This window comes from Coenobita brevimanus, chromosome 24, assembly GCF_032717465.1.
Source record: "Coenobita brevimanus isolate Jiangsu-jjx chromosome 24, ASM3271746v2, whole genome shotgun sequence".
Lineage (NCBI taxonomy): Eukaryota > Metazoa > Arthropoda > Malacostraca > Decapoda > Coenobitidae > Coenobita > Coenobita brevimanus.
This window is the reverse complement of record NC_136977.1, coordinates 2,837,143-2,855,351: the sequence shown is the minus strand read 5'-3', so window position 1 is coordinate 2,855,351 and position 18,209 is coordinate 2,837,143. Positions and strand designations below refer to the sequence as shown.

At 41.5% G+C, this 18,209-nt stretch overlaps 1 protein-coding gene across 1 annotated transcript; it reads left to right on the top strand.

The window, feature by feature from the left end:
* Positions 1–268: 268 nt before the first annotated feature.
* LOC145393414 (BPTF-associated chromatin complex component 1-like) lies at positions 269–13,813 on the top strand. The gene is made up of 4 exons (XM_080267508.1): positions 269–375; positions 7,589–7,683; positions 12,069–12,170; positions 13,326–13,813. Exons 1-4 carry the CDS (start codon positions 358–360, stop codon positions 13,573–13,575), a joined length of 465 nt encoding a protein of 154 aa, XP_080123634.1. The 5' UTR covers positions 269–357; the 3' UTR covers positions 13,576–13,813.
* Positions 13,814–18,209: the final 4,396 nt, after the last annotated feature.

The following is an 18,209-nucleotide window of genomic DNA, read 5'->3' as shown; positions in this document are numbered from 1 at the left end:
GTACCGGGCACCAAAGCAGCGCAAATAACTTCCCTAGCTACCAAACCGCAGAGCGAAAAGTCTGGGACCGTTTTTTAATAAGGGCACCGAGCTTATCAGATTATTTCTGTGGAAACGCGAAGTTATGTGTAATTCCTAATTAAATTATACTGGAATCGAAATTACTGAAACTTACGTTTTATAGATTATTTATTATTATTTTTTAAAGGATCAACAAATTCCGGATGGTATTTAGAAAAGTAAACTTTGGTGAGTGACTGTGGTTTGGACAGATCCAATCGGTTTCGCACAGTGTCTGACAATCTTTGTGTAAACAAACGTTCTGGCGGGATTGACGTTGCGGAAGGAAGGAGCAAAATGAATTCTGCCAGTAAAGTATGTATGTGAATAAGGGGGTTATATGGCATAAACTGATGTAATTTACGGGTGCACCTTTGACTCAAAGGTTTTACAGTACATGCACTGTTGATTGACATGTTACCTCATTATCGTGGAGGTGCGAGTAACTGACCATTCTCGCCTTACATGTAAGAACTGTATAACTGGGACCCTGTGCATCAGATGGGGCATCAGAGGATTTGGTGACATCGTTTTTATGGCAAAATGGTATTATTGTATTTTCAGCTAAAATGAGAATTACAAGATTTTTATGTTTTGGGGGGTATTTTAAACTATTGAGACACTTCTGCTCTGGCATTTTCATCGCAAATTGTTTTTATTATATTCCTGAAGGCTAGGTTAGGTTTGGTTATCTTCAAGAGTAAAATAAAAATAATGTGACAAAAATGCCATAGAAGAAAAGTGTCTTAAAATTGTTTAAAATACCAAAAAAACATCCAAATCTCATACAGTGTAATTCTGTTCTGGACTTATACAGTGGCAAGAGTGAAAGATGAGTTTTGGGGGAGAATAGACGCATGTATGGACAAATTTGAGAGGAGTGGGAGAGTGCTTTTGATTGGAGACATGAATGGCAAAGTTGGGAATGTATGAGTGGATGGAGTGGTTGGTCAGTGGGGTGTGCCAGCTGAAGTAGATGGGAATGGTAGTGCTTTGGTGGACATCTGTGCTGGTAGGGGGTTGGCAATAGCCAACACCTACTTTCGGCATAAGATGATCCACCGGTATACATGGAGAGTAATGAGGAGGATGGAACTTGTTGAACGAAAGGCAATGATAGACTACGTGTGTCTGGATGAGCGAATGAGAAGACAAGTGTTGGATGCAAGAGTGAGGAGAGGGTGGGGGAATGGAGTCTCGGATGCAAAGGTAAAAGTGCAAAGAAAATGGTTGAGGAGACGAAGGGGAAGATAGAAGGAAACAGCTCCTGTGAGAAGAGTGGAGATTTTGAAAGATAGTGAGAAAGTGGCAGAGTATAAGAGCATAGTGGAAGAAAGATTGGGAAGGTATGAGCTAGAGCAGATGGAAGGGGTGGAAGACGTATGTAAGATATTTATGGAAGAGATAGGCGCAGCGTGTGAGGTGGTTTGTTGAGTGAGGAGGAGATGCAAGGGTGTGCAAGGGACAGCATGGTGGAATGATGAGGTGAAACAAGCTGTAGAACAAAAGAAGAAGGCATATAGTGAATGGTTAGCGAGTAGAGGAAGGGGAGAAGATGAGAGAGAGAAGAGAGAGGTATATGTGAGCAGGAGAAGGGAGGTGAAGAGACTGGTGAAGGAGAGTAAGAAGAAAGTGGATGAAGAGTTTGGGAGAAATCTGAGTGTGAAATGGAGGGAGAGTAAGAAATTGTTTTGGAAGGAGGTAAAGAAAGTAAGGCAGTGTGAAAGAGGAAAAAGTAGAGGAGTGAAATAAGATAGGAATAATAGATTGTTGGTGGAGAAGAGAGAGAAATTGAGGAGATGGAAGGAGCACTGTGAGGATTTGTTGAATGTAGAGAGTGGCAGCAGTGCGAGTATAAGTGGTTGGGGAATGGCTGGGAGAAGAAGAGATGAGAGGAGGGAGAAAGAGATCAGTAGGGTGGAAGTAGTGGAAGCAATGAAGAAGATCAAGTTGGGAAAGGCCCCAGGAAATGATGGAGTGTGTGGTGAAATGCTGAGGTTTGGGGGTGAGATTGTTGTGGAGTGGATATGGAAGTTGTGTAGATTGGCTTGGGAAGAGAGAGGGGTTCCAGACAACTGGAAATCAGGTATAATTGTTCCTTTATACAAAGGAAAAGGGGAGAGAGAAGTATGTGGTAACCATAGGGGTATTTGCCTTCTTAGTGTGACTGGTAAAATATATGGTAGAATACTCATTGATAGGGTCAGGCATATGACAGAGGAGCTAGTTGGAGAAGAACAAGAGAGATTTAGGAAGGGAAATGGGTGTGTAGATCAGATATTTGTTCTAAGATGTTTAGTGGAGAAATATCTAGAGAAGGGAAAGAAAGTGTATGCTGCCTTCATGGACTTGGAGAAAGCTTATGACAGAATAGATAGGCAAGGTATGTGGAAGGTATTAAGGATATATGGAGTGGATGGGAAATTGTTGAATGCTGTGAAGAGTAGCCTATGTACGAAGGAGCTAGGGCTACGGTGCGAGTGGATGGTGAGCTGAGTGAGTTCTGTGATCTCAATGTGGGACTGAAACAGGATTGTGTGATGTCTCCATGGCTGTTTAATATATACATGAATGGGGTTGTAAAGGAGGTGCAAGGTAGGGCAGTGGACGTGGGGGTGGCTCTAATGAACGAGGGTAAGATTTGGAAGATTCCGGTGTTGCTGTTTGCTGATGATACAGTATTGTTGAGTGTAGATGAATGGGAGTTGCAAGGTTTGGTGAATGAATTTGGGACAGTGTGTAGGAGGAGGAAGCTGAAAGTTAATGTAAACAAAAGTAAAGTTATGATGTTTGAGAGGAATGAAGTCACAGAATGCACAGTGAGGTTGGATGCTGAGGATATGGAGAATGTGAGTGCATTCAAGTACTTGGGTAGTGTGATGAGTAAGGATGGAACTTTGGGGGATGAAGTGCGTGAAAGGGTACAACAGGGAAGGAAGGTTGTTGGTTCACTGAAAGGAGTGATGAGAAATATGGAGGTGAGTATAGAAGTTAAGAAGTCACTGCATGATAGTATTGTGATCCCTACCCTGACGTATGGAAGTGAGGCGTGGACCTTGCAAGAGGGGAACAAGTCAAGAGTGAGAGCAGTGGAAATGAGCTACTTGAGAGGAGTATGTGGAGTGACATGGAGGGACAGGTTGACAAATGAAGAAGTGAAGGAACGTTGTGGGGTGGATGTGGATGTGGTTGAGAAGATTAGGAGAAATACACTGAGGTGGTTTGGACATGTGGAGAGAATGGACAATGAAAGACTGACTAAGAGGGTGTATGTAGGTGAGGTGGAGGGAGGGAGAGGGAGGGGTAGACCGAGGATGAGGTGGAGGGATGAAGTTGAGAGGTATATGAGGGAGGGGGGGGTCAGTTGGGGGGAGGGAAGTCAAATGGTGGGTGACAGAGCGACTTGCAGGCGTTTTGTCTGCGGCCACCCTTTGCGGGATTAGGCCGTCAGGCTATAGATAGATAGACTTATACGGTAACTAATTCATGGCTTGGTTATTGTACACTTTATTTTAAGAAGCAGAAGGATCTCACCAATTTGTTAGGTGTTACTCCAGTTTATTTTCTGTAATTTGCTGCTGACTTTTCCCCCCATTGTTTTCTGCTGACTTTTCCCCCCCTTTGTTCCCCCTTTTGGTATTATCATCATATTCCTTATGCATCATTGACGTTAATGGCGGGTTTGCTAAAACTTACCTTGAAAACTTACTTAAACCTTGATTGTTAGGTTATATGGCTAGGTTAGTTTAGGTTAAATTGCTAGGTTAGGTTAGGATTAATTGCTAAGATTTGGTTAGGTTAAAATGCATAGTTAGGAAGAGGTGCTAAAAGGCAACCAGGATGTATTTTGGAACTGTCGGCCATTACACTCACTAAACAATTGATATAGTGGAAAGAACATAGCTACTACAACAGAAAAATGAAATATAACATAAAATGTTTATTTACCATCCCAAAAATAACCAGAAAAATGTAAAAGACTATCAGGAAGAAGAAATTATTTGTTAAGGCTCTTCTGCTGGGTTTTGTCTTCAGCCACCCTGTGCGGGATTAGGGCATCAGGCTATAGGTAGATAGATAGATCTTCTGCTACTTAAAGTGAATGTTTACCCATGGTTTTCAGAACAAGCTTTATCATTAGTAGAAGAGCTAGAGCATTTTTTTTCTTTTTAGCTTAACACTAATTCAGTTTTTAGTAGATTTTAACTTTTTTTTCTATCTATCTATCTATTGCCAGATGCCTTTATCGCTTATACGGGTTGGCCACAAACAAATCACCTCCACATCACCCTGTCCCCCACCATTTCACTGCCCTGCTCCCAATTCACCCCCCCCCTCCCTCTTATACCTCTCTACTTCATCCCTCCATCTCATCCTTGGCCTTCCCCTCCCTCTCTCCCTGTCCTCCTCACTCATATACACTCTCCTCGTCAGGCTCTCACTCTCCATCCTCTCCACATGGCCAAACCACCTCATTGTGTTTCTCCTAATGCTTCCTGTCACATCCACATCCACACCACAATGCTCCTTCACATCCTCATTTGTCAGTCTGTCTCTCCATGTGATTCTACAGGCTCCTTTCAAATAACTCATTTCCACTGCTCTCACTCTTAACTTGTGTCCCTCCAACAACGTCCAAGCTTCACTTCCATACGTCAGAGTTGGTATCACAATACTGTCATTCAATAACTTATTCACTTCCATGCTCACTCCCCTGTTGTACCCTTTCAAGCACTTCACCCTCCAAACTTCCATCCTTACCCATCACACTACCCAAGTACCACTTAAACATACTCACATTTTCAATTTCCTCCTTATCCAGCCTCACTGTACATTCACTGACTTCACCTCTCTCGAAGACCATAACTTTACTCTTCTCTACATTCACCTTTAGATTCCGTTTCTTACACACATCCACCAAGCCTTGCAGCTCCCCTTTGTCTTCACTTAACAACACAGTATCATCTGCAAACTACAGTACGGTACAGGGAGTTTCCAAACACTGCCCTCTCTCATTAGGGCCACTCCAACATCCACTGCCCTACCTTGTGTCTCTTTTATAACCCCATCCATGTATAGATTGAACAACCATGGAGACATGACACATCCCTGTTTCAACCCAACTTTCAAGTAGAAAAACTCACTCAGTTCACTATCCACACGTACTGCAGCCTTAGGACCCTCATACACACTCTTCACAGCATTCAACAACTTCCCATCTACTCCATATATTCTTAATAATTTCCACAATCCTTGTCTATCCACCCTGTCATATGCTTTCTCCAAATCCATGAAGGCCACATACAGCTTCTGTCCCCTTTTCCACTGAAGATCTAAGAATGAATATCCGATCTACACAACCTTTTCCCTTGCTAAAGCCTCCCTGTTCTTCTCCAACTAATTCCTCTGTTATTTCCCTTACCTTGTCAATAAGTATCCTTCTGTATACTTTTCCTATTACACTAAGAAGACAAATGCCCCTATGATTACCACACACTTCTTTTTCCCCTTTCCCTTTGTACAGGGGAATAATTTATTAAAAATTTATTATTATTGTTTTTTTTTTTCCAAGTTATTCTTGTGTACAGTACTGTAGTGACTAATGGGCACATCAGATCACTTCACTGTAATAAAGTATATTACAAAATAGTGAACAATGATTTTTGAAACCTTGTGATATAATCTTGGTAAACAAACAAACTTTCCAGAATATTAAGTACCTGTATGAATTTCAGGATTGTTCTGTGAAAAATTGGAGCAGCATTCCTTTCCACAACTGTGTAGCTATATACCAGAGAGACAGAGCACAGTAGATGTACAGAGTACGTCATTACTCTTTAAACCCAATCCTGTTATGGTATATCATAACCTAACAGGGATAATGCCAAAACTTATTTAATATGGCAAAATTGGTTGAAATTCAAGGAAAGTTGTCCCTGTAGCACAAAAGTGATAAGGACGGTTTTGTTTTGTTAGTTATGGTACCTTTCCTTTATTGTTGTCCTCAAGATAATGATGTATATTTTAGGTACCTGTAAATTTAATTGATATTTTAAGTTTCCAGCTTCCTAATGAACTGGTGATCTTGCAGATTGGAAACATTCTTAGGTCAAATTCAAGTAGCTACTGATCAGCAAGTCACCCTTACCGTAACCCCTGCGGTCCAGTGTTGTTTTCTTCCACGTTATTTTAATTATTTACAGATTATTTTCTTCAGCTTAGGGGAGACTTTTCCAAGTAGAGGGGTTCATTAATCAGTTCACCGGCTGGGTACTCGTCTGATCTAAATAAAGTTGTCTGGTAGATGCAGGAATAATCTAGTAAAACATATCACTGGACTGAGAGGGTTAAGTGTTTGGACAGAGTATCTGCCATGACTTTCAAGCTCCCTGTGCTCCTGATGGAACAAGAAAGGATGAAACAATAACAGTATCTCTTTGCCTGTTCAACAATACTGTACTGTGCTGCTACTGGTCAGCTTTGTTGTTCCTTTTGTTGTAATGGCCATAGGCTCATCTGAGTATGTGCCTGGTGGACTGCAGTTAGAGCCGTAGATTCATTTGAATGTGAGCCCAGTGGACTGCAGGCTGAAGCTACCTTTTGGAAAGATCTTGTGTAGTGACAGTTTGAAGCAGTCTCTGTTAACCTGATTTCTCTCTCTAAGCTGAATAGTATCATTTAGTGATAGTAAGAATAAAATAAATTGCACAGAATATCCTCAGACAGACAGGGGTTGGTGCTGTAATAATAATTATACAGCAATGATGATGTTGTTAATAAATGAATACCGTACTGTAAGTGTTAAGAGAAGTAGATCTGATAACCAGTGAATAATTTTGCAACTTCTTTTTTCAGTCAGAAAACAGCTCTGTTTTATTGTCTTCAGTTAGTGCAGTTTCATATTAGTTAATAAATAATATTGATAACATTCATTCATTCATCACTCATCATCCAATCCTGTGTTGCCCCATGAGGAGCGTAGAAGCCTGGGGTTAGTCAAGTTAGTCCTGACATTTAAGATGAGAGTGGCCAGCCTCACTCATCCCTGAGTGGCATTATGTGAGTAATAAACCCCAACCACCCTTTGGATATAAACCTACACAGGCTTAGTCTGATTGAAGTGCTTTAATTACCCACTAAACCACCAGGTGCTGTAATTTGATTATATGATTACCACGTAGCTCAGTACCTGGTCCCCCAGTGTACAGGAAACCATTTGCCTTGTCACTGTGTAGAGTCACCTGTAGACAGAAGGAAGAGGAAAGAATGATGGAAAGAAAGATAAAAGAGGAAGGAAGGAAAAGAGGAAAGGGCAGGCACCTGAGAGCAGCACTACATCGAGGGAATGGGTGGTGAACCCCCCCACCTACCACTAATAATATCGGTGATATTATTAATAATCTGGTCTCTTGCTTCACAAAAGCACTACCGGTAATTCTGCCAATAAGTAATTCACTGGCACTCAACACACCTTCAACGTTTTTATAATACTGTACTGTAGTAATAGACTGCGGATGTATTTCAACAGGTTGGTGAAATTTTCCTGGCTGCTGGGACAGCTTTCAACAAACTTGCCGAGCTGACAATGCAGCTTCATCCTACAGCAGAACAGTCTCCTGCTGGGTAATATAATAGTGTTAATTTTATTTGCTATAAGTACTGTAGTTTCACTTTTAACTCTGAAATGTAAAGGAATGATCCTTCACAGTATTTTCTAATTAATTGTAGGTGATTGTACTTAAGACTGGAAAACCTTCTTGATTTTAATTAACCTTTTATAGGGCAGGTATCCTTCAGCTGAATAAAAATGTTTGACAGTTGCCAGATTTTATCAATTAGGGGCATGTCAAGAGGTGGGTAAGGGAGGTGCATGTGCCTCCTGTTCAGCAAAGAAAGAAAAAAAGTAGAGAAGTAACAGCCAGTCCTTGAATGAAAAGTCATTTATATTCCTGATTGTAATTCCTCCATGCTCTTCTTTGCACCCCTTTCATCTTCTCTTCACCCCACACACCACCTCACATGCTGCACAGATTTCATTTGTGAATATCTTGCACACACCTTCCCTCTCCCCCATCTGCTTCAAATTGTATTTACCCAATCACTCCTCCACTTTACTCTTATATTCTGTGTTTTTTCCCACTCCCTTGCAACCTTCCTACCCCTTGTGTATGGACTACTTCCTCCTATCCTTCGCTCCTTCTGTTCATCTGTTGCATTTGTACCTTGACTTTCACCAGCACCAAGTGGTGGTCCGAAAGTCAACTCCCCCATCCTTTGTGTGCTCTTGCATCCATTACATACATTCTTATTCTTTCATCCACACACACATAAACAATCATTGCCTTCCATGCATTCAGTTCGCCACCCACCTTTCTCATCCTCGCCACGTATACCTGTGGATCATTTTGTGCCTAAAGAGGGTATTGGCTATCACAAATCTCCTCCCCGCACAAATGTCCACTAGAGCACTACCATTCTCATCCAGTCCTGCAGTCACACCCCACTCACCAACTACACTGTCCACCTTCGTATTCCCTACTTTTCCATTCATATCTACCGTCAAAAACACTCTCATTCCTCTCAGATTTTTCCATGCCTGTTTCCACACGTGGGCAGAACTCTTTTTTCACTCTGCTTGCATGATCGTGCCTTGGAGCATACACACACACACACAGTTGCCCACATTTGTATTCCTACTTTCAATTTTACCCACACAATCCCTCAGCCAACTGATCCGTACTTTCTTATATTCTCCTTCCATCTCTTGCACACAATACGTACACCCTCTTTTGCCCTCTCATTCTCACCTACTCCCATGCTTGTTCCCCATCCATACTCCCACTCTCTCCTTTCTCCATTTAGTCTCAGTAAGTCCACATGTGTCCACTTTTGCACCCTCAAGCACCTGGTCAATCTCTCTCTCTTTCACCTCATCATTCGCACTCCGTACTTTCCAAATTGTAATCTGTACCACAAACAATTATAATAATAAGAGTTGAGAGGAAGGATTGGACTGGAGTGTATTGGTGTTGTGATGAGTAGGGGTAGATTTAGATGGTTTGGCCATGTAGGGATCATGGTGATACACAGTTGGGTGCAGAAAGTGAGAAGTGTTAATGTTGGAGGTGGGGTTGCGAGAGGCAGACCGAAAAACACCTGGGAGGAGGTTGTAGTGTGTGACCTCAGAGATAAGAGACTAAACAGAGAAGCTGCTGGAGATCGAGCAGCATGGAGAGCTGCCTGGATTTTGAGGATTTGAATGTGGTAGGTGGGGGTCCTCACCATCCACTCACTCAATGTAGTGCTGCTGTCAGGTGTCTGCCCTTTCCTCTCCTCTCACCATTCCTTCCATCCTCTTCTGTCTTCCTTTACTTCATTCTTTCCTCTCCCTTCTGCCTGTGGGTGACTCTACACTGAGTGACAAGCCAAATGGTTTCCTGTACACCAGGAAACCATTTACTACGCTGTTTTTTTTTTTTTTTTTTTTTTTTTTTTTTTTTTATGTGAGGAAGAAGGAACCAAAGGCCATAAGCCCGCAAAACTGTTCCTTCCAAGAGAAAAACAAAATACAAGAGAGAGCCAAATTCAAGATCCATTCATTTTGAGATGCCTGGACACACTGCGTTTGAAAGACCGGAGATCATAGGAAGCAGGAAATACAGACAGAGGGAGACAGTTCCAGAGTTGACCTGTTGCATAAATTAAGGACTGGGAGTAACGGATAACTCTTGCATTAGAGAGTTGGACAGAAAAGGGGTGAGAGTTTGCTGCTAGATGGGTGTTACGTGCCCGTCGTAGAAGTGGAGGAATGCATGCAGACAGTTCAGAGGAACAGTGACCATTGAAGTAGCGATAGAAAAGAGATAAAGATGCAACATTAAGGTGAAGAGACAGAGGTTGAAGGGAGTCAGTAAGAGGGGGAGAGTTAATGAGACGAAAAGCCTTTGACTCCACCCTATTGAGAAGAGCTGTATGTGGGGAGCCTCCCCACACATGAGAGTTGTACACCACACAGGGGCGGATAAAACCCCTGTATAGAGTCAACAATTGTGCAGGGGCAAAGAAGGAACGGAGTCGGCTTAGCACACCCAATCACTTGGAAGCAGATTTTGCAAGAGATGTAATATGATCTTTCCAAGACAAGTCCTGAGCAAACGAAACCCCAAGCATGTTCAAGGATGATGCAGGATTAAGTTGAGTATTATTAAACATAAGTGGGTATACCTGTGGAAGATTTTGTTGGGTTGATAGGTGCAAAAACTGAGTCTTTGATGCATTAAAAACAACCAGATTATTTTTACTCCAGTCAGAGATACGAGCCAAGTCAGACATTAGGTGTGCCATAGCCTCATCCCTTGCCTGTTGAAGTAACTGCCGAGATGGACGTTGTGGGAATCGAATGGAAAGATGAAGGGTGGAGTCATCAGTGTATGAGTGGATAGGATTAGATGTACAGCTTAGAAGGTCATTGATGAATAAAAGGAAGAGAGTTGGTGATAGGACAGAGCCCTGAGGAACACCACTGTTAATAGATCTAGGAGAAGAACGATAGCTGTCTACAACAGCGGCTATAGAACGACCAGAAAGGAAGCTAGAGATGAAGGCACAGAAAGAAGGATAGAAACTGTAAGAGGGCAGTTTGGAAATTAAAGATTTATGCCAGACTCGATCGAAAGCCTTTGAGATGTCAAGTGCAATGGCAAAGCTTTCGCCAAAGTCCCGAAAGGAGGATGACCAGGAGTCTGAAAGGTAGGTGAGAAGATCTCCTGTGGAGCGTCCCTGACGGAACCCATACTGATGATCAGAAAGAAGGTTGTGATAGGAAAGATGCTTTAAAAGTTTTTTCTTAAGAATAGACTCAAAAACTTTTGAGATACAGGATGTTAAAGCAATTGGGCGATAGTTAGAGGGTTGGGAGTGGTCACCCTTCTTTGGGACTGGCTGAATGAGAGCAAACTTCCAGCACGAAGGAAAGGTACAAGTTGACAGACAAAGGCGAAAGAGTTTGCCAAGGCAGGGTGTAAGCACAGAAGCACAGTTCTTGAGATCAACAGGAGGGACTCCATCAGGCCCATATGCCTTATTAGTACTGAGGCCAGCAATGGCAGAAAATACATCAGCTGAAGAAATTTTAATGTTAGCCATGAGGAAGTCAGAGAGGGGAAGTGAGGGAGGAACAGCACCGGAATCGTCTAAGGTGGAATTGGAGGAGAAAGTCTGAGCGAAGAGATCTGCTTTATCAGTAGATAACCATATAACCAAATTTTGGTGGTTTAGTGAGTAATTATTGCGCTCCAATCGGATTGAGCCAATGAAGGTTTATATCCAAGGGATGGTTGGGGTTGATTGCACATGTAATGCCACTCAGGGATGAGTGAGGCTGGTCACTCTCATCTTAAATGTCGGGACCAACAGCTTAGCCCCGGGCTCCTATGCTTCTCATGGGGCAATGTGGGATTGGATGATGGATGAATGGATGAATGATGTGTGATTGATTCCCTGGTTCATTTCAGTGAGTATTGTATGCTGTTTATAATTCTCCCACATTCTTTTTCACTCCATCTTTAGGTAGGAAAAAAGGTCAGGATGATGATATCACTGCCATCTGTTATATGAAGTTTCCATTGTGAAGCCATTATTGTTCTCAGGATATTATACTCTGTACAGTACTTGCAATAAAACTGTGCATTATATTTTTATGCATACCACCAGTACAGACAGTCCTCATCATACATCGTGTATGTGTTCAATAATCCCATAATGCAACTGATACTGTAAATTGTAGAAAACTGGTAAATCAGCTTCATAGAAAGTAATAGAACTTTAATAGGAAAGTTTTCTGTAATTTGCTGTTGGCTTAGTAACAGAAATATAAAGAAATGCGACTTATAATGAGGACTTCCAGTGTGATTAAAATTTTTTGCTGAAATTTGTTTTATGTCACAATGAATGGCATTAAACTTAATTCCTGTGCACTGAAGATATATCCGTTACCATTGTACCCTCAGGACAAAATGGACCGATGAAGAAATTGAAATGCTGCGTTCATCAGTGAAAAGGTTTGGTGATGATCTCAATGTAATCAGTCAGAGGATAAAATCTCGCACAGTGTAAGTTTTCATTTATTATTGTTTGTAAAACAGTAAGTCCTCATTATATCTCAGGGATGTGTTCCAAAATATCACTACTTTTTCCATATAACTGATAACGTAAATTATGGGAAATTGGCAAAGCAGTTCAGTAGGTAGTAGTGGTTAATGGGCAGAATCTCCATGATTGCTGTGCACTGAAAACAAATAAAGGTGTAAAATAAACTGCAACATATGATGAGGACTGTCTGTACTATAACTTTATGGCTGCCATTATATGAGGCACTCCAAGCCAGAGGGGTGACCGTGCATTTTGCTTATTTTCGGTAATTAGTTGTTAAACTTTGACGTAGCTAATTATATAATGGTAAAATTATACTTATATGGATTTTATTGTTTAGCTTGAAAGTGCTAGCCAAGATGATTAAAATTGCGGTAAACATGACGTGTTTAAAGTATATTACAGAATGGTAATTAGATGTCAAAGCGAATAAGCAAAATGCACAGTCGCCCCTCTGGCTTGGAGCGCCTCATATGTTTAACCCTTGAATCTAAATGATGTACTTTTTAGTTTATTCTTGCTATTGCCAGACAGTTTCACCCCTGTTCCCCACCGTTTGGTGCCAGATAGGGATTCCTTCACATGGTGGCATTGATAGAAACAGGCTGCCCTGCTGGCTGGTTATACAAACATCCCCCAGCTCCTTCCGTAACCCCTCAAGGGAGGATAGTGAATTGCGTGTGAAGGGCAGTTTCAGTCTGCAGCTCTCTGGGTTCACTTGTAAATTAGTCTGGGGCTACAGCAACAGCTGCTCTGTTTACATACAGTCTCTCCATATAACCATACCATTAAAGCATACTTTCTTCAGCCTTGTTGTCATTGTTTCTTCGCAGCTTTCAAAAACTGAAAACTACAGTATTTCTTATCCTATCTGGAAGCAAGGTGTGTGCATGAGAAGGGGCTGGAGGGATGAGAGAAAATAGCCATCCCACACACCCACCCCTAACCTGCGGGACCTTATACCCCATCCCCTCTTCAACCACCCACTTCACTCCCCTCCCATACAATAAATTTTAAGTGGGGAAAAGGTGTGAATTTGTCAGCAGCATTTAATAATGAAAGTACTTTCAGTGAAACAGCTTTAATGGAAGACTGACTGTATTTTTATCTTTCAGGACCCAGATTCGATCCGCACTAAAGAAGAAGGCATTTGAAGACGCAGGTATCTCACCTCAGACTGCAGCTGCCCTGCAGGCCCAGCAAGCCAGCAGTACCCAAGCTGGAGCTACCACCGCTGCCAGTATGCTTGGGGGTAGAGATGTCACACTTAATATGCTCAATGCGTCAGAGTCAGAGGTTGATGTTGAGGGAATGGGGGGAGTTGGAATGGATTTTGAGGGTGCAAATGAAGTTGTTACGTCCTAACCCTTCAGCTGCAGAATACTGTACAGCACCTACTTTGTACTGTACCCTCATGTCCAGTATGCTATTTTTGTCAGACAGTACCACCGTACTGGACTAAATCTGTACTGGACAAACAACAGACCTTATGGGAAAAATGAATAATGTCAGAGAAGCCTTGAAAAAGTCTCCCCTCCCCCCAAATTCAACATAACTACATTTTGACACAACTAAGATTTTACCAGCCTTTAAGGTGAGTGGTGATGGGTTTGGGGGGGAAGGGGGAGGGGTTTCCCAGGCTGTAGGAGGTTCTATTGACCCCTTGGAGGAGGGCCTTCAGGATCCTGAAGAGGCCTCTCTGCCAGAGAAAAAAAAGAAGCTGGGATGTTTTCACGTGACAGCAATACTGCAGTTTGATCAGCACACATTGCGAGTCACTAGGAAGGTGTACTGGACTGGCACGGCAGTACTAGGGAAATGTTCCTCAGTTGTTGGCCATCTTCCCGCGCGCACGCGGGTATTAGTACTGGATGCAGCACGTCAGTACTGAAGAAGAACTCCTCGGATATGGCCCACTTTGCGCGGCCGATCTGTTCTAGCCCAACAAATCCGTACTACAATAATAAATTATTTTTTTGCTGACCATACTGGACGCAAATAGTACTGGACAAATGCGTACTGGACACAAGGGTACTGTATTTTGTTTCCATTTATATCAGTCAGTTTTCTGTGCTCAAGAGAAAGTTAGGGTACCAAAAAAGTTAAAACTACTGTACCATGATTAACATGTTAATCAAGAATCTATGTTTTATTACAGTTAACAAAAGACAGTTGTATTCAGTGAATACAACTCCCAGCACCCAAAAGGTTAATACAGGATGTTCCAGAAAAATAAATGAATACTTATTTTTATGAAAGATAAAGTGTTACTATGGTTACCCAGTAAGAGTTACTGTGGTTATCCAGCCAGTAAGTGTTTCAGTGGAGCTTGACTTATTCTAAAATAATAATAATTCTTGAAAGTGTATAAGTGTTCTCCCTTGATGCAAGTAGGGCAGTTGTAGTTATCTGTATTGTAAAAAAATATACACTCAGACCCTCGATTTAAGGGACTAAATGGGGAATCAACCTGTCCATTACTTGAAAATGTCCATTGTTTTACCACATATATAGACAATCTTATTATGAAATGCAATGATTGTTTCACTTATCTTACTTATTTATATTATTATGAATATTATTTTACAGGTACTGTATAAAGAAACATACTAATGTTTCAAGCAGTGGACGTTTTGAATGGTCCTCTCCATTTGTAAGGTAGAATATGGAGTCCCTTAAATCTGAAATCCTTTAAATGGAGGTCCCTTAAATCGAGGTTTGAGTGTAACTGCAAATGAGACTTGCAGAAACTTAATGGTGTATGGCTAAGTGAACATGAATTACGTATTCATGAGAGTATATACAGTTCTATATTTAATGACTTTGTTTAGTGAAGCATGTCACTGGTTTGGATACCCCATGTTCAGAAGTCTCGATCTTCGATCGGTTTTGGGACCGAAAAAAACGATCGAAATGCGATTAATCAAAGTGCGAATTGATAAACTTATGGGAAAAAAATAAGTGGGACCGGCGTGTCACCGACAAACCTACATCAACTTTTACGTATTCACTTATACCCACCCAAAATCTTAACACAGCCATATATTTGCTTATATTTAGTACATATTTACTTGCTATTAGCAATAAAAGCAAGAAATACAGGCTGCACACACTTTAATATAGAAAGACTGAAGCTTATGTGGTGAGTGTTGGGTTCCGAGACAATTCACCGTCAAGTCAATTCACCATCAAAACATGGACGATTCCCCGTCAGGACAATTCGCACCCTGGACGATTACCCGTCATTCTGTAAATATACATATTATTTATTAATCAGTACTTTAATAACTATATTTCAGGGGGAGGAAACCAATTACTACTCTGGGTGGTAACCATATAACCAAATTTTGGCGCTTGGTGGTTTAGCGGGTGATTATGGAGCTCCAGTCGGATTGAGCTGGTGAAGGTTTATATCCAAGGGGCGGTTGGGGTTTATTGCTCATGTACTGCCACTCAGGGATGAGTGAAGCTGGTCACTCTCATCTTAAATGTCAGGACCAACTTGCTTAGCCCCGGGCTCCTACGCTCTCATAGGGCAATGTAGGATTGGATGATGATGATGTCAGGGGGATCCATCAGAGTCTATGTTCAATAGCATAGAGTTTAGATATTACAGTACAGTATTTATTAGTTGCACCTTTAGTCAATAATTAACTTGTTTCTTCCTCGCTGTAGTCGCCTTTGAATTATATTCTAGCATCACTTATAGCTGTCTTCATTAATGACAGTGAACTGTCTTGTTGTTAAGATGACGTATTGACTTGGTGAATTGTCCCGACCGGTTCCGAGGCGATGATTGAGTCACTGTTGCCAGCCACCACTGCCACCCTTGTTGCCATCACTTGCGCTCACCCCAACCCCACTTAGTGAACACCTGCTTCCTTATCCTTGTCCCAATCACTATGGCCACTGCTGTTGATGCTTTCACTGCCTCCATCATCACTAAGAAGATTTCAAACTTTTGAATGAGGGCAAGCTTCACCAAGTGGCTGGTAGGTGGCATGACAGATGAACAGATGGGCTTCGACTTGTGCTCGCAACCCGGCTTGAGTGATCGAAGCACTAATTTTTGATGAGCAGGCGAGTCTGATCGAAGTACGAAATATCGAAGTAAGATTAATCGAAGATCGAGAGCCTGCTGTACAAGTAATTTTTCTGAGCTTTTCAGTTAATTATAGTTTTATAAGCGAACTAAAATAATAAACATAACGTATATACAGTAAAACCTCAATATAACGGACTTCAGTAGACCGGAATTCACTTTTGTTGGACTCGAGGAGCTACGGGACTAAATTCCTATATATCGGAAAAAGTCTGATAAAGCCAGAAGTAGTCTGGACTGCCTGACCACTTCAGCTATGTTCACCACAATAAGGTAAATAAAAGACATGTTTATCCCTGTTCAGTAGTATTATTATATATATTATACTATTTGATTAGTGTAGTGAAGTTATAACACAGTACAGTACCACAGTGGTAGTCAGAATAGTTTAAAAACCGTTCATGCGATCCGGACTAATGTCTGATATATTGGAAAAAGTCCGGATTAGCAGGGGGAAGTCCAGAGGTTGCTTTTATCGGAATTTTGGATTTTTTAGAATGGTTTGGGTCCCAATTAGTCTGTTATAGTGAGGTCTTACTGTACCTTAATAATTTTATATACTGTATATTACTGTGCAGTTTGGTTAATCCGGAACATTACTGAGCTGCATAATTTGCATAGATGAACTGTGGAAATATACATCATTGATCTCTATGAAATTTGAATAAATACCAGTCCTGTAATATTCACATCTGGGCATTGGACCTGAGGCTAGGTTGTCATCTAGAACATTAAACTTTTTTGGTCGAGCAGCATACTTTATACTTTATTCATGATATTTCCTGGAAGCTTTATTCATTGTAGGAGAGACTCTCTGTACTAGCAGGCTTAGATACAGCCATAATTAGTTCGTTCAGAACTGGAACTTCATTAGTTGAATTAAGTACTGTAGTCAGGTTGCATCAAGAACAAAATAAAAGTAGGAGACCAACTAATGGCCCTGGAAGTACTTACATGAGCAATAAACCTCATCACCTCTAGGATATTTAAACCATTGTGTGTAAGGAAAGATCATCACTCTGATCAGTGTATTGTACCACTGAGCCACTTGGCATCTAGAGTCATTCTCTCTCTCTCTCTCCAGTATGTATATCGTCATCATCATCCAATCCTGTGGTACCCCATCAGGGGTGTAGGAGCCCTAGGCTAGGCAAGTTGGTCCAGACATTTAAGATGAGAGTGACCAGCCTCACTCATCCCTGAGTGGCATTACCTGAGCAATAAACCCAACCACCCCTTGGATATAAACCTGCACAGGCTCAATCCAATTGGAGCGCCTTAATTACCCACTAAACCAGCAGGTGCTATAATTTGGTTATATGGTTACCACCCAGCATAGTAAATCGTTTTCTGGTGTACAGGAAATCATTTAGCTTGTCACTTAATGTAGAGTCATCCATAGGCAGAAGGAAGAGGAAAGAATGAAGGAAAGAAAGACAGAAGAGGGAGTGTAAAGTCACCTGTAGAAGAAGAATGAGGGAAACAAAGACAGAATAGGAAGGAAGGAAAAATGAAAAGAAGAGAGGAAAGGGCAGTATACAGTATATAATATATACATATATATGTGTATATATATATTTACATACAGTATATATATATCTATCTATCTATTGCCAGACACCACAATCCTGTAAGGGGCAGCCACCCGACTCTGAGTTATTTGTTTTACAGGGAGGGCCACTAACCCTCCACCAACCCACTTGTTGACACGTAGGGAGCACGTATGGCTTAGTTATATGGTTACCACCCAGCGTTGCAAATGGTTTCTTGGCTTACAGGAAACCATTTGGCTTGTCACTGAATGTAAAGCCACCTGTAATGGAAAGAAAAGCAATAAGAAGTGACAGGAAAGATGGAAGAAATAGGAAGAGAGGAGGGCAGGCACAGAAAAAGAATG